The sequence below is a fragment of the Calidris pugnax genome, unplaced genomic scaffold, assembly GCF_001431845.1.
Source record: "Calidris pugnax isolate Ruff unplaced genomic scaffold, ASM143184v1 scaffold516, whole genome shotgun sequence".
Taxonomy (NCBI): Eukaryota; Metazoa; Chordata; class Aves; order Charadriiformes; family Scolopacidae; genus Calidris; species Calidris pugnax.
In genome coordinates this window covers 440073-456826 of record NW_015091408.1, presented here as the reverse complement: position 1 = coordinate 456826, position 16754 = coordinate 440073, and the positions used below count along the sequence as shown (strand labels likewise).

Sequence of the window (16754 nt, the reverse complement as noted above, 5' to 3'; positions counted from 1 at the left end):
ATAACCCCCAAGGCCCCCCAGACCAAAGGAGCCCCCATAGCCTCCACAGCTTCCTAAGCCAAAGGAGCTACCATAGCCCTGGGAACCCCCAAAGCCCCCAAAGCCCCCAAAGCCCTGGGAGCCTCCATAACCCCCAAGGCCTCCCAGACCAAAGGAGCCCCCATAGCCTCCACAGCTTCCTAAGCCAAAGGAGCTACCATAGCCCTGGGAACCCCCAAAGCCCCCAAAGCCCCCAAAGCCCTGGGAGCCTCCATAACCCCCAAAGCCTCCCAGACCAAAGGAACCCCCAGAGCTCCCATAGCCCAAGGAACCCCCATAACCCCCCAAGCCAAAGGAGCCTCCCCCATAACCCTGGGAGCTTCGGGAACTAAAGGAACCCCCCAACAAGGCTGGGCCAGATGATCCCACAATGCTCTCCTGAGGGAAGGAGCTGAGGATGGGGCCTGGCATTGTCACCACAGCTGGTGGGGGTAAGATGACTGTCGTGGAGTCAGGGCATTGCTGCACACATGGCTCATTGCAGCTCTCGGCAATTGGCTCAGGGCAGGTCACCCCACAGGGTCCAGAGAACTCGCTGTAGCAAGACATTATTCTTGAGGTGGATGGGAATCTGAAATGCACAACAGGAAGGAGGTTTAAGGTAAGTAAACAAATACCAGAGTTGGGCTGGAAAAAGGTGAACCAATATTATTAAGCAATTGCTCTCTGTCTTAAGTACCAGAACTAACTAACAGAAGTTAACAGGGAAACAGATAAATTTATACATGTTAACAAATAAAATTCTCTCAACCTTCACTCTTCCTTTCATCTCATTGTGATCACCTTTGTAAATGATTTGGTGTGAAATACAAATTCATTACTGGATAAATTAGACAGACACAGAACTACAGAATCCCAGAATCTTCTAGGTTGGAAGGGACCTTAAAGATCATCTTGTCCAACCGTCAACCTGACTGACAAAAATAGACACCACCACAACAACTGAGGAACATCATCATTAAACCATACATCCCAGCACTACATCAACCCGGCTTTTGAACACCTCCAGGGATGGGGCCTCAACCCCCTCCCTGGGCAGCCCATTCCAAGGGCTGAGAACCCTTTCAGTGAAAAATTTTTTCCTAATATCCAGCCTGAACCTCCCCTGGGGCAACTTGAGGCCATTTCTTCTTGTCCTGTCGCCTGTGACTTGAGAAAAGAGACCGACCCCCACCTCTCTACACCCTCCTTTCAAGTAGTTGTAGAGAGCAAGAAGGTCTCCCCTCAGCCTCCTCTTCTCCAGGCTGAACGCCCCCAGCTCCCTCAGCCTCTCCTCATCAGACTTATTCTCCAGACCCCTCACCAGCTTTGTCGCCCTTCTCTGGACCCGCTCCAGCACCTCAATGTCTTTTTTATGGTAGGGGCCCAAAACACATCTGTCTATAGCAACTTGGACTGTCGAAGATGCACTCAGAAAGCCTAAGAACCAGTGAAAAGGCAGCCGAGAGGAGTGGAGAGTATATACGTTAATTCAGACTTTTTGAGGTTTAATTCACCTGAAGTATTTCTATAGCTTGGAAATCTACTTCCTATCCTAATAGAGGACAAAACCACATTTTCATAAGGATACAAGTCTATAAAAACACATGCAGGAGTCAACTCTGTGACAGAAGAATTGTTAAAGTTAAATGCTAGTAGTAGAAAGAAAGAGGGAGATCACACTTACCCGGTTCACTGCAGAGACCGAGACAAGAGAAGTGGATGGAAAGGCTACAGGTTACACGAGCTTTTATATGCTTCTCTCAGGCACCCTTTGTGCCTCTGGTCTTAATTGGTTACAAAACAATCACGATAGTGGGAGCTTTAATTTTGCCACCTCAGCGCTGTCCCTCCCAAATGTCAGTGTGGGTGTAATACAACTGCGGGCAACAATCAGTTATAGGTGATCGTCATTTTAGGGGATTTGGAGAACTTGGAGCTGAAGGTTTGCCATACAGTCACCAACTGAAAACCAGAACAAGACGCTTGCGTCACGTTAGTCCCATTTTCGTTTTCAAGGTAGTGCTCACGTGGCATGGAACCTTTTATGGGGCCATGTGCACAAACCACGTGAAGGTCACCCAACACAAGCTAGAAGTTTAGTGATGGTTTTTGTCAGCGTTGGGTTGAGGATTGGAGTGGATGATCTGAAGGTCCCTTCCAACATGGGAAATTCTATGATTCTAATGATTTTATAAGTTCTCCCCACAACTGGCTGGGGATCTATAAATGTTGTACAGCGGAGGAAAGACCTGACATGATGCAGGCTCACTCCTGATGGAACATCACTATTGCTAATAACAACATGAAAGCAATGAGGCCTTGGGAAAAGTTTTTGCCTGTGCTCTAAGCTTTACACTTTACTCACAATTAACCCAGGTGGGATGATCAATGTCAGATTTACTGTACCTGTGAAATGATAGAGGGGAGTGATACAGCTCCATCATCACTAAAAATATTAACTACAACCCAAGTGGAGCTAGAATCAGTCCATTAAAACCTCTCCCAACATCCATCTCAAATCTTCTGAGACAATTCAGATGCCACCAGGTTAACAGAAGAATGGATGGGCTGAGTGACACTCCCAATCAGGCAGAAAAGGCCTTCTTGATGGAGCCACAACTGTTGACAGAGTCCCCGCCTAAAGCTAATACCAAACATTTCAAAATTTCAGTTGAAATCCCTACTTCTAGAAGTTCAGTTAGAAATATATTTTTAAACCATTCTAATTTTCTTCCCCCTCCCTGCCCCAACACCTGAAGTACCGAGCACTTAAGAAAAAGTGAGAAATTAAAAAGGATATATTTTAATGGGATAATTCTGTAGCATCATACAGTTATTTGCAGATCTCTTGTTTTATAATTTTACAATATTGCAAAATATAGGCTATAAATTGCCTCTAAATTGTAAGGTAGCTGTGCCTTTGAAGTGTCATCAGGATGCACTGAAAATAATGAGAGGCACCTGGAAGATAATGACTTTAAGCTGCTTCACAAATACTCGTTAATACTTAGTGTTTGCAATTTTGGTTATTATAATATTAAATAAAGAAGGGCAGGATTTAGAAGCTCCCTTGTTATGAAACAGCATCATTAAAAAATATGACAACCAATGGCACTCCTTTTGATTCCCTAAACAGACTGTGATTTAAAACTTCAATGATTGCAATGACTTTATTTTCATTCATGGTATCAAGTTCTTTATTTTATTATTGCTATGTTTGGAGAGATTATGACATGTCTATGTTACAGACTATAGCCAGTATTTTGCTAGTATGCCTGAAATGTTTATTGCCTTAAATTCTAGGGGAGGGGAAAAAAAGAGTCCCATTAAAAATTATCTGAATTTATTTTATCTGAAATTATTTGCATTTTTTGTCCATGTCCTGAAAAACAAGGGGTTTCAAACTGATGTCCTGAAATCTCTACCCTAGACTTTCCAGATCGCTTGCTCTCACCACTAAATGACTCCTCCTCTTCTGCATGAAGCTGTACCTAATGACACAGAGCATTTCATTCACATGTCTCTGAACTGAAGCGCTTGCACAAGATTTTGCGTGCTGACAGTTGGGTGTTTGTGTATAACAATGGTACAACACATCAAATATGAATTTTTGGTGGGTGTTTGTAAAGCCTCTTATCATTCCTAGGGGGATCTGGAACATCTCTGAAGCGTTAGTGCCTCAGTGACACTTCGGAAGACAGCAGTAAAAATGACAATGGAGTCCACTTTGTAATTGAAGAGTAATTAATGGTATTTGATCAGCAAATACAGATGTTAAAAACCCTGTTTCTGAACTAGATGTAAATACCTGAAATACTCCCTCTTCCTATCATCTTTCTCCCTCTTCTTACCCAGCTTGCACATATTTTCATGGTATTCACTTAAATGCCACTACTCTTAACAGACAGATAGCTTGAACTGGTCCTCACTCATCCACCCTAAAGCTCAAATTTACTAGCTTGAAGCTTAAAGTGGAATTAAATAGCAGATGCCCCAGTGCTGGTGCTGGGTACCAGATGTCTGAATGATCTCATCATTCACCAGGCCAATGCCCACAAATTGGTACTGACGTTGTGTCGCGCTTGGTTTTGTAGGTGGGGAGTGGCTGTGCAAAGCAAGGAAAATTAAATCCCTCAATGGGAAGGTTGTTTTCTTACTATGTAGGGGTGTTTGAGAAAGGTATAAAAGCTCTCTCCACTCCAAGCCTCTCTATCCACATCTCCTGCTCTATTCTCCTTGGTGAACAGGGTAAGTCCGATTTGGCTCAACCTCTCTCTTCTTCAAGCCTTTTTTCTCTTCGTCAGAAGGTGTTATCCTTAGAACAAAATGGGAAGTTTTACTCTGCCACTTTGAATAACCAATTGCCAGGCATTTCAGTTCCAATTCTGGATCTACATACAATATAAAATTTAAATATATCCGTGATCATAGTATCTACCACCTTGTAGTAGTATTTGACCCATCAGGACAAAGATTCCTATTTGTAAGTTGAGTGCTACTGGGAAGGCAATAGGAAACTATAGACATAACTGGCTCTGATACCTTTTTTCATAACTTCCTGTAAATACCATAATTGAGTCTGTTCCAGCTGGTCTCATGAATTTGATTCTTCATGGTACAAGAAAAAGCAGTGATATCAAGCGTAGGACTCAGCATACATGGCATTAGATGGTGGCATCTGCATGCCATCTAGGGCATCTTGACAGAAAACAGAGTCTCGGATGTGATGTACGTGACCAGATGTAGGGATACATTGCAAGATAATGAACTCTGGGGTGGCACAGTTTCCACAAACTATAAAGCAAGCGCAGGCATCTAGAGTCAGGTAAAACTTTCTGCCTCTGAAACCTCCTTCCTGTTGTGCATTTCAGATTCCCATCCACCTCAAGAATAATGTCTTGCTACAGCGAGTTCTCTGGACCCTGTGGGGTGACCTGCCCTGAGCCAATTGCCGAGAGCTGCAATGAGCCATGTGTGCAGCAATGCCCTGACTCCACGACAGTCATCTTACCCCCACCAGCTGTGGTGACAATGCCAGGCCCCATCCTCAGCTCCTTCCCTCAGGAGAGCATTGTGGGATCATCTGGCCCAGCCTTGTTGGGGGGTTCCTTTAGTTCCCGAAGCTCCCAGGGTTATGGGGGAGGCTCCTTTGGCTTGGGGGGTTATGGGGGTTCCTTGGGCTATGGGAGCTCTGGGGGTTCCTTTGGTCTGGGAGGCTTTGGGGGTTATGGAGGCTCCCAGGGCTTTGGGGGCTTTGGGGGCTTTGGGGGTTCCCAGGGCTATGGTAGCTCCTTTGTATGGGGGCTCCCAGGGCTACGGGGGCTCCCAGAGCCATGGGGGGTCCCAGAGCCATGGGGGCTCCCAGGGCTACGGGGGCTCCCAGAGCCATGGGGGGTCCCAGGGCTATGGGGGGTCCCAGGGCTATGGGGGCTCCCAGGGCTATGGGGGCTCCCAGGGCTACGGAGGCTCCCAGGGCTATGGGGGCTCCCTGGGGGTTCCCGGGGCTTTGGGGGTTCCCGAGGCTATGGAAGCTCCTTTGGCTTTGGAAGCCGTGGGGGCTTTGGGGGTTCACGAGGGTATGGCCGTTCCCTTGGCTATGGGGGCTCCCAGGGCTACGGGGGCTCCCAGAGCCATGGGGGGTCCCAGAGCCATGGGGGCTCCCAGGGCTACGGGGGCTCCCAGAGCCATGGGGGGTCCCAGGGCTATGGGGGGTCCCAGGGCTATGGGGGCTCCCAGGGCTATGGGGGCTCCCAGGGCTACGGAGGCTCCCAGGGCTATGGGGGCTCCCAGGGCCATGGGTCCAGTGGCTTTGGCAATAGTGGGAGATCCCACGGCTCTGGCTTCTCCTCCTCTGCCACGAGGAGTCATATCTCTGGTGGCCAGAGGGAAGGCTCATCCCACCACGAGAGCTGTGGGTCTTACTAAAGGCCCCAGGATGGTGCGCAGGACCAGGAACAGCCCTGAAGCAAGGACCGCAGCATGAGGACATGGAGCAAGAGCCGTGGAGACCAGCAGCCTGCACCAGTGGCCCTGGCATGGGCACAAGTGGAGGCTGTGTGTGCGCAGCAGCCCACTACGCTGAGCCTCGGTCCCCCCTGCATCCCTCCATCACCTCATCTGTCCCCTGCGTCCTGAGCGGGGCACTGGTACCAGAGCGTGACACCTGCATCATGCGTTTCCCCTTGTATTTTTTGCCTTGATTTTCTGTAACGGGTTGCTCTGCTTCTCTTTCCCATTAAAACCCTGTGGTGTTGCACAAGAACCTCTTTGGTCATGGGGGCTCCCAGGGCTACGGGGGCTCCCAGAGCCATGGGGGGTCCCAGAGCCATGGGGGCTCCCAGGGCTACGGGGGCTCCCAGAGCCATGGGGGGTCCCAGGGCTATGGGGGGTCCCAGGGCTATGGGGGCTCCCAGGGCTATGGGGGCTCCCAGGGCTACGGAGGCTCCCAGGGCTATGGGGGCTCCCAGGGCCATGGGTCCAGTGGCTTTGGCAATAGTGGGAGATCCCACGGCTCTGGCTTCTCCTCCTCTGCCACGAGGAGTCATATCTCTGGTGGCCAGAGGGAAGGCTCATCCCACCACGAGAGCTGTGGGTCTTACTAAAGGCCCCAGGATGGTGCGCAGGACCAGGAACAGCCCTGAAGCAAGGACCGCAGCATGAGGACATGGAGCAAGAGCCGTGGAGACCAGCAGCCTGCACCAGTGGCCCTGGCATGGGCACAAGTGGAGGCTGTGTGTGCGCAGCAGCCCACTACGCTGAGCCTCGGTCCCCCCTGCATCCCTCCATCACCTCATCTGTCCCCTGCGTCCTGAGCGGGGCACTGGTACCAGAGCGTGACACCTGCATCATGCGTTTCCCCTTGTATTTTTTGCCTTGATTTTCTGTAACGGGTTGCTCTGCTTCTCTTTCCCATTAAAACCCTGTGGTGTTGCACAAGAACCTCTTTGGTCTTTGTTTGTCCTTTAGCCTCCTCCGGGAGCAAAACTCCCTGTTGTGCTGAGTTACTTTATCAAACAATCTGCCCTACTCAATCTCTCCTTAAAACGTGGAATGAAAGTTTAATTGGGATCCTTAAGGCATCCACATCGTTGTGTTGATGAATGTTTGTTTAACAATTTAGCAGTCATTATCTTCCTTAAGGTTCAGAGGAGGCTGGTAATTGTTATTGCTCTGAGGATTTCCGGTGACGCCCCAAAGGCCCCCAGATCACCACGTAATTTAGCAACCAATTACTACCTAATTGCAGCATTCCTATACTAATAAGCCAGCAAAGGAAAAATCATACATAGTTTTCTTCTTCTATTTGTTGATTTTTCAATGTTCTTCCTTGTATTTACTGCTGTTTTTTGTTAATGGGAAAATCTTCTTCATAATCTACAAGGCGAATATGAAAATAATAACAGAGATTGCTGGGATTTTACGATCTCCAAGGAATTGGAATACAGAGAAATGAAGTTATATATTGCCTGTAAGACAGTGTGTGCTTTCCCACCTCTCTCACCCCACTGAGTGTGAGGCAGGAATGATTATTTAATATTGTACTTCAATAAGTGTGACTAAAGGAAAATATCCCCTCTCAAAAAAGGGGTATTACTCATTGCTTTCATTTATCTAAGATTACCTCTTTGCTAATTGCCATGGTATGATTTAAATGTAGGTTTGCCTGGTACCGACAATTTATGCACAGGCAAATTTCTCCCACAGAAAGCTCCAAGGAGGAAGAACTTTGCAAGACACATATTATGATGCACCACAAATTTAATGAGTGAGAAGTAGAATTTTAAAAAATAATAAAAATAAATGTATGGCATAAGAAAGCAGTAGGGCTGAACATGGATAAAACTAATCATTCATTTCAAGGCAATGCTTTACAGCTGGATACCCAACTCCTACATGCAACAACAAAAGTTACATTTTTCACCTCTTTGATAACAGAGAAAGGCATTATATAAGAAATGCCAAGCTCCTGCAGTCCCACTAGCTTAGGGAAAAGCTGAGGGTGGTCAGCAAGCACACAGCCATGGTCATCAACTCAGTCCTGCATCAGGATCACGCTTTTAAGCTTCTGGTTGTTCCTTCGTGGATTTTCTCCCAAGGCTTAATCACGGCCCGCACCGGTTGTAACGACGGTAGGACCTCCCAGAAAGGCCACCAAGACCTGAATATCCAAGGCTCCCGACTCCCAGGGAGCTGCCAGAGGAGATAGGGACCCCCCCAGCACTGAGAGCATCCCCTACAGCTGCAGATGCTGAGGATCCCACCGTGGTATTCTGTGGGAAGGAGCTGAGGATGGGTCCAGGCAGGGTCACCACCACGGGAGAGGGCTGGATCACGTACGTGGAGTCCTGGCACTGCCTGACGCAGGGCTCGTTGCAGCTATTGGCCAGTGGGGTTGGGCCACAGGAGGTGGGAGGACACAAGTCGTAGCAGGACATGGCTGAGGGATGGGACTAAGTCTGTAACACAGGGAAGAAAGTAAATACAAAAAAAGAGTTATAATTACAGTCACGTAATTAAGCTGCTGAGACGATGGAGAGTGCAAGAAGCTAACTAGAGACTGCGGAGAATGGAATAATGTGCTAGTCTTAGGTTTAAAGGAGACTTCAATGAATCCTGAACTCCTCTAGACTACTGAGGACACTTCAAGGGGTGACTCCACTGGCTCCTGAACAGTCTTTAATATCTCAATTCCTACAACACGCCTGCAGAGTGGGTGCAGCCCTGCAATAGGTGGGAAGCAAGGGACAAGGCTTATGATCTCCTGTATGATACAGTGAGGAGAGTCTTCCTCTGGTGACAGGGAGAAGAAGAAAAAAGTTCCTTAGCAGGTGGAAGTGAGGAGCATAACCTGATAATGTGACATTCACGCACTAAAGGGACCCCTCCCAGAGATGGGCTTGTCTTAAACAGCCAAAAAAACCCCCAAATATCGTGCCTAATCCTAATTTAATGATTCCCCTTTCTCTCTGTTTAATTCCTCCCACATCAGTTTTACAGAGAGCTCAACTTTCTGCCTGTTTCTAAAGAGGAGGCTGGGGGGAATGGAAGTTGGCAGTGTCCAAAATAATTTGATAAGCAAATAGAACAGAATATTTCAGCTACATGTTACTGCGATGGAGACCTAGTGTCAAAGAATTCAGAGCATTTTAGAAGGAGATGATTCAAATCTTTCTGGTCCCAAAGTGCTTAGGAACAGAGCAGGATTATTTTCACGGTATCCTGGTGCAAGAAGGGATGTACTTCCAATATTGCTCAGCACGCTTTTGAAAATTTGAGCTCACTTAGTTGTTTGTCTACAGAAAAAGCTCCAAGAAAGCCAAAAAATCTCTGCACAGATTCTCCACAGCCACTTCTAGTTGCTGAGCAATCCCCACGCAAACGTTTGAACCACTTGGAACAGAATGATCCAGTGACACAAATTAAAAATGAGTCTCAGGTCCTGTGCCCAGCAACTGCCACCCTTCAACGAGCAGCTACTGTCTTTAAAGAGCTACTGGAAAGTCTTACACAAATCAATAAAGAGAATAAACCTTAGACTGCTGTAGACAAGACAGTGCAAAGATAAAGTCCAATGAAGGCAACAATTCAGGACATTGAAAGAAAGTGAGAAGATTCAAACTTACCCTTTCCAGCAAGAATAAAGCAGGAGAAGAGGATGGCTGCAGCTCTCACTGTGCTGGCTTTTATACTGTGTCCTAGAGTGCCTGAGGACCTGAGACATGCTTTGTGCATCTAACTATTTACCAGCCAATTGCTAAAGACTTCTTGTATGCAAAATATTCCCAGCTGATGATCTTTTTTTTCCTTACTGTTTGTACGTATTGCCCCGATTTAATTTCCTCACCTTAACATATGCATTCCACCATAGAGGTTTCTTTTATCTTAAAATCTTCTGAGCCCAGTTAATTCCTGGTCAGATCAACTGATTCATCTCAGTTACTAAAGAAATTATTTTGCATCCTAAGGAAAATATATGCAGTGTACAACATTTGACACATCCTGGTCAGATCAACTGATTCATCTCAGTTACTAAAGAAATTATTTTGCATCCTAAGGAAAATATATGCAGTGTACATCATTTGACACAGATGAATATATATATATGTATATATTAGGAATTACACATATGAACTCCCCTGTGAAATCCCCCTTGATGGAGAGCACAAGTTTTTGACACATCTCTTTCTGAAAAAGCCAGAAATTACTGTTGCTGACTCTGAATTGGACTGGAGGTTTGCCAAATTCCTCTCAAACAGCTGGACAAAAATCAGAAAATAATATTGCTACAGAAAGCACTTTTCAGAGCTGATTACACCTCACCAGTCTCAAACATACTTACTGGGAAATAGATATATTTGAGGGACCAAATTGTTTTACTTTCCTGACTCAGGAGACAGGATGAAAGGGTATCAGCAGTCTCATCTATTCATTTTAATATTAAACTACCACACTTCCGTGAAGGAATTTGAGACACAGCTCTTCAATTTGGGAGCTGAGTGTCAGAGTCCTTAATCCAAGGAGTCTGCAGTTTTAGCTTTCTTCTTACATCAAACTCCAGGAAAAACAATTTGGGTCAGACTGAGGATGTACGTGAATCTTTGGCTAGTCAGAGACACTGGTAGAGTCTTGCACAAGCTTCCCAATGGGGTCATTAAAGTCGCCAAAGAGTTTTACATTTGCCATTAAATTATTATTTTCCCCTACTGCGTCTTTCACTATTATACAACATTATACACCGAATTAATGGTAGCTACTTACAGAAGTTTGTAAGAGTCTTGTTCTTTTTTCCTCTTCTGAAAGCAAATAGCTTTGTCTTCGTTTTGCATGATCTTAAAGAACGTTTCAATGTGCGACAATTGAATTTCTTTTTCAAAGACAATTTCTAGATTAAAAAGGAATTGCATACGATGCCTAAGTAAGAATTTAGGAGAGGAGAGGTTGAAATACTGATCCCCTCCCTAATGTTTAAATCACTTAGCTAGAGACATGCAAATTGTCTCTGAACTGCAAGTATCTTCAGGAAGATCTCCTGGAAAATAAATGCTGATTGCACACTTTGAAGAACAAAAGGCTTCAAAGTCCACAACACACCTTCATCAATGGCTCAGACACGCAAATAATGCATTATCAGAAAATATGAGGGTACGTGACGCTATTTGAACATCATCAGTGCTTAAAATTTGTGACCAGGATTCCTAATGAATGTCACAAACTTCCTCACATTATATCGTGCCATAAAATGGAGTCTTTTTATTTTTCACTTAAAATACAAGTATTTGCACAAAATCCCATGTTAAAACCCCACTCCCATCAGCAGTCACTGGACGTCCTTAGGTATGTGATGACGCCCATGGGTGACACTACTGACTGAAGCTCTCCTGTCCCTTGAGATTCATCAGTCTTTCCCCTGTGCTCTGACCAACACATACATACGGACATACTGCAGCAGGATCAAAACGTTAAAAAACCATATTCCTTTACAGCAATAACCATCTACTGACCATAAGACAACTTGTGGTTTTGAAAACAAACTCATCAAAATGTATCGTGATGAGAAAAAGGATCACAAGTCTTCTGCTGAAGTTGATCATATGTCAGGTTGGCCTGGCTGGCCTCAATTTCCTCATCCCAGGAGCTAAAAGCTTTGGGATATTGCTCATCGGAGTATTACGAGGAGTAGTGATCTTAAATCTCACAGTCACTTATCAGGGATGAAATTGCACATTCAGGACTTAAATTAAAAGCTTTTGCTGTGACAGCAGGTGGTGCTCCCATGGACCAGTGTGACCAAAATGCTAAAGAGCAGACAAAATTCCTAAGCAAATTGAATTTTGACTCATCCGCATGTTGGGAAGGTGGAGTCAGTATAATGGAGCCAGGAATATTTAAATGGATGCAAACCAGAAAGATGAAAGAGACACCACAGATCGTGGTTTTCATCCAACGCCAGGATAAGTCCAAGCAATAAACATAAACAGTAAATACAACAATTTCACTAGTGGGAACCAAGCCATATGCAAAAAAAAAATTTAAAAAATTATGCAGGAACTAGTTAGTAAACGTACAAGAATGTCTCAGATCCTCCAGGCAGTCTGAGAAAGCTATAAAATATCTTGCTCTTCAGAGCCTCCCTGCCTCTGCCTTTGTCTCCGTATGCACAGCAGAGGCTATAATTCTGGTTTCAGCTTTACAAAATTTGGTATTGAAATGCATTTTCACCAACAGCAGTAGCAAATAGTCGGTGTCCTGCAGAACCAGCTCATGTTATTCTTTTTTTTCTATGGGACCAACTTGTTCCACTATTTTTTTTTTTTCTATGGGACCAACTTGTTCCAGCTATTCAGCGACAGATGTTAACAGATGCAAGTTTATAAATTGAGAAAGAAAAGATACAGAGAGTTCTTTTGCTCGGAGCACGTGTACTCTACCATGCGCTGGGTTTTATGCTGCTGTTGTATTGTCTGGTACTATGTGTTGTTGCACACAGGCTGCCTGATTACGTAGCCCACAGTCTACCATGCTACGCTGTTTCTAAAGCCAACACAATAACAACCTGAGAGGCAGTGCCTGGGCTTGTCTTGCCTAGAAAATTCTCTCTGTAACGTGATAAAGCAGCTCATATTCTGCAGCAGTGAATAAACCACTTTCTGATTAACTACAAAACCTTTTCCTTTGGGACTCTTCTTGTTGCTACGATATGTTTTAACCCAAAGAAGGCAGTTTGGGACCCGAATGAAGGGGGGAAAATGATGCTTGAGGATTGGGTTTGCTTCTTATTTTGAAGTGAGCTGCACACCAACCTTTCTGCTACAATTTCTGAATGCTAAAGGAAAGACCCCAACTTTGGAAAGAATGTACATGCCCAGAGGTTACCTCTGTAGAGAGGTTTGGTGCAGTTGGTTAGAAGAAAGCTTAGTAGAGAATGGCAGAAGGGGATTGCAAGTGTAGGAAAGTGTCACGGGAGCTGAAATTCTCTGTCTACCTGCATATGTTAAAGATGCCTTCACTGTAGTGCCTCAGCCATAAATCTTTCCAGCCATATCAATACCATGGATCTGTAACTTCTTTGCTGTGTTAGATACATTAGATACTCTTTCCATAAAAGAAATCTATTTTGCAACAACTGCAAAAGAACGATGACTCCTTTGGAACGCATCCCCTTTGATCAAGCAATAGCTTCAGTTGAGGTGGCAAAAAAATATATTACACATTTAATTCAGACCAACCTTCTGCTGTATTACAATATCAAACTGCAACTTTCCATTCTCTTCTGTTGCGTATTAGTAAAACCTGCTCCTTAAAAATTATTAATTCTTTCATGGAACTGATGTTCCGCCTTTAATTTAGCTCCACTAATGACTGTACTCATTATAACTTTGTCAACAGCTTTCCCTGGCTTTAATTACAGTTCAGCATCAGGCTGTCCAGACACAGACAGAGACTCCAAGCCAGAAATTTCCCAGATATCAGGCTCACCGAATCATCCAGAGCCTTCAAGTAGAAGTTTTCAAACCATTTTCCTTTGGACACCAAAGCTCCCAGTCTCTAAACAGGACATTTATTGCAACACAGATGATCAAGTCAGACCAAAGCAATGCCTGATAAAGTCCACATCTACTACAAGTGATGGGTAGGAGTCAGTTTATAAAGACACACTGAGAAAGGGTTAGACCTTAAAATCTTTTATTCTCTTTCTCCTAGACGTGCTTTCCAGGACCACAAGTTTTAAAGGTCAATTCACTTGCCAAATCACCAACAAACCTTCTCTTCCTCCCCTCTAAGACTTACCCAAGCCTGATCTCCGCTGCCAAGAGGTTCTGTGCTCACCAGAAAACTACACTCAAAGAGCTGCACCAGATTCTGCCTCTCTCCCTTCAACTCTGTCCAGATTAAGATCAGCTGTGCTCAAGAAAAGCATCATCTCCCCCTTCTTTTAAAGGGGTCTTCCTAAGTATCACAGAGAGGGTAAAGAAAGCCACAATCTTCTTCCAGGTTGCCCAGGTAATAGCACAGGTATCCTATTTGTGCAGCAAGATGAGAACAGACGAGTGGAGTTAGTGTTTCAGAAGAAGGGTTATCCCTATAATTTCTAATGTTCCTCATGCCCCTGTAGATTTTCCTGCTGCCTCTCTCTGTCCTCTTTTCTATGTAGACACTTTTGTCTATTACATCCTCAGAAGGATAAGGAGAAACAGTGTTCCCATCAGTGAGCTTTTTCCTGAAATTAGGCTATTCAAACTCTCAGTGAAGGGGAGCTAATTCCCCTCCTCAAATCAGCTTATTGCCCTGTTCTCATCCCTCTTCGAAGACACCCACCTCAAAACAAACACTTTCTTATAAAAGAACAACACTAAGACAGTTAAAGGGCCTTTTTCTATCTCCATGGTACAGTAAGTAAAGGGTCTTAAAGTGTAAAGAGAAGCAGCTCCCTTACTTCAAGATTTCCTGTTTATGCAACAGCAGGAGATGCACCCATTGCAGGTGAACATCATCTCTTTCTAGCTTTTGATAAATTGTTTGGGGCTGTATTTACCATGTTTAGACAAAAGAAAAACCTTTTCCCACAACTGAAATCAGACTCATTCTCCCTTGGCAATGGCATGAAGTTATCTGCACAGTGTTTTCTGGAACTGGTGACTTGCAAAGGGACCTGTTTCCCCACAAACAAGCTGGAAAAGGGACTGGGAGAAGAAAGAAGTGGAGGCAGACTCAGAATATGATGCAGCACAAATTTAATGAGGCTGAGGAATGGAAGGAAGTAATGTAAAGTGTAGGGAACACATTTCTATGGTCCACATAGGACAGTACCCACTCAGCCCTCTCACAATGTCACACTCAGTAAAAAGATAACTTCCTTCTTCATTGTTTAAGTGCACTGTACTAAATCAGTCATGCAGAGTAATTTCTGAAAATTACATATTTTACCTAGTAATTGTCAAGTACAAAAAAAAAAAAAAGCATAAGAGAACAGGACATTTGAACAGAAATATAAAGTAAAGCATAACAAAAGTAAGACAAGCAAAGGCCTGATTTTAGGAGATGCTTAGCTCCCACAGATCCACTAACTTCAGATTGTGAGTATCTAACATCACTTCTGAAAACCATGGCCATGAGCTCAGTCCTGTGTTGGATCATGCTTCAGCGTTCCTGGTCATTCCATCTACTTGCTCCTCATGCTTTAGCACGGCCCATAGAAGCCACTGCGGTAGGCGTTGTAGCGACGGTAGGGCCGGCTGTACCCACTGCCCAGGCCTGGATACCCAAAGCCCCCAAATCCCAAGGAGCTGCCGGAGGATATAGGGACCCCTCCTGCGCTGAGGGCACTCCCGACGGCTGCCGATGCTGAGGAACCCACGGCGGTGTTCTGGGGGAAGGAGCTGAGGATGGGTCCAGGCAGGGTCACCACCACAGGAGAGGGCTGGATCACCACTGTGGAGTCCTGGCACTGCCTGACACAGGGCTCATTGCAGCTATTGGCCAGCGGGGTTGGGCCACAGGGAGTGGGAGGACACAGATCGTAGCAGGACATGGCTGTCGGGTGAAAAATCTGAAACACAAAAAAAAGAAAGAAATGCAGAACAAGAATTTAAATACAACCCTATTTGTACAGCTGGAATTCTCAGATAAAGGGGAGTATATATGGAAACTAACAAGAGATTCCCTGGGGAGCAAGAGGACATTTTTCACCAGATCCAGAGAAAGTACTTTGAAAACAGGGTTGAGTTTGCATTTTCTTTAGGAGACTGCAGGAACAGCAGCCCTGGTGCATCTCAGTCAGGAACTTACCCTGAAGCTTCCTTGATTAGTCAGCTCACCCAGGAACCAGGGTACGTGCTGGTGCCGGAAGCTTCTTCCTTCCCATTGCAGAGTGCCTTAACCACATACACAACACTACGCCATAACACTGCCCTTGGGAAAAGGCACTTCCAACACTTCCCCTTGCAGTTGTGGCCACACACAGAAAAACTATTAGGGTTCGGTGTGTCCTAGAGAAATTGAGGTTGACTCTGTAGCCTGCAGATGAAGGTGCTCTGCTGGAACAGGTAAGACTCAGCTTGTTATTCCTGATCCAAGGCTTCTCCCTTCGCTAAACAGTCAACGATGACAAACTTAATGCTAATCCTACTTAATGCTAATACAGTAAATAACCTTTCCCATTTCATTCCTATTGCTTCCTCTCATGCACACTCCGTCTTGGAGATCCCTTCTCCCAGTTTTAGAAAGTGGAAAGTAGAAGCTTAAGCACTTAAAATCTTTTCAAAACTTGTTCTGAATTCAGGAGCACTTCTATTCCGGTGTATTGCTATTAATATTTAAATCATCATCAGATCTCAGAAGCTATGGTGCAAGTCTGTCCACAGTTGCTTGGAGGATGGAGAAGCAACTGGTTAAAGGTCACTCCTTGTCTGTGGAAGACCTACAAATTGCATTTAAAAGGCACTGATGATTGTTTTCTACATGAAGAGCTGGTGACCCAGGACCATCAGTATTGGCCAGTGTCCCCATATTCTTCTCATCTCCTGGCCTGAATTTTCCGCAGACAGTCACACTACTCTGAACAGACTTAAGAATTCACTGCAGATATTTTGTGTTCAGCAGCAGGATGTGAAAACCTGACCAGATTCTAGAGCTGAATAAATACATTGCACTAGTTAGCTTGTGGCTAATTGGCTAATTGCCCCACTCAATGATTTTTATAACAGAAAACGTCTTCTTTCATATGAAAACCCCTT

General features: G+C 45.0%; 3 protein-coding genes across 3 annotated transcripts in view; 1 reads left to right on the top strand and 2 right to left on the bottom strand.

Moving 5' to 3' along the window:
- The first annotated feature begins 5302 nt into the window (after positions 1 to 5302).
- LOC106899542 (keratin, type I cytoskeletal 9-like) lies at positions 5303 to 6623 on the top strand. Its single transcript, XM_014961417.1, has 2 exons — positions 5303 to 5572; positions 6282 to 6623. Exons 1-2 carry the CDS (start codon positions 5303 to 5305, stop codon positions 6621 to 6623), a joined length of 612 nt encoding a protein of 203 aa, XP_014816903.1.
- A 1500-nt stretch (positions 6624 to 8123) lies between these two features.
- LOC106899540 (feather keratin B-4-like) lies at positions 8124 to 8456 on the bottom strand. The gene has a single exon (XM_014961416.1). The coding sequence runs from the start codon at positions 8454 to 8456 to the stop codon at positions 8124 to 8126; it is 333 nt and encodes a 110-aa protein (XP_014816902.1).
- Positions 8457 to 15151: 6695 nt separating this feature from the next.
- The window catches only part of LOC106899566 (feather keratin 1-like), a 1789-nt gene continuing 186 nt past the window's right edge, over positions 15152 to 16754 (bottom strand). The window contains exon 2 of the mRNA XM_014961444.1: positions 15152 to 15568. Coding sequence (XP_014816930.1) covers positions 15200 to 15550 — 351 coding nt within the window. The 5' untranslated portion in view covers positions 15551 to 15568 and the 3' untranslated portion in view covers positions 15152 to 15199. The remainder of the gene's footprint in view (positions 15569 to 16754) is intronic.

What these genes read in the sequence shown, in the direction of transcription:
- LOC106899542 (XM_014961417.1), top strand. Translation starts at nt 5,303, where the DNA reads ATGGTAGCTCCTTTGTATGGGGGCTCCCAGGGCTACGGGGGCTCCCAG. An exon ending in CTCCTTTGGCTTTGGAAGCC is followed by an intron (nt 5,573 to 6,281) that starts GTGGGGGCTTTG and finishes GTGTTGCACAAG; the next exon opens with AACCTCTTTGGTCATGGGGG.
- LOC106899540 (XM_014961416.1), bottom strand. Translation starts at nt 8,456, where the DNA reads ATGTCCTGCTACGACTTGTGTCCTCCCACCTCCTGTGGCCCAACCCCA.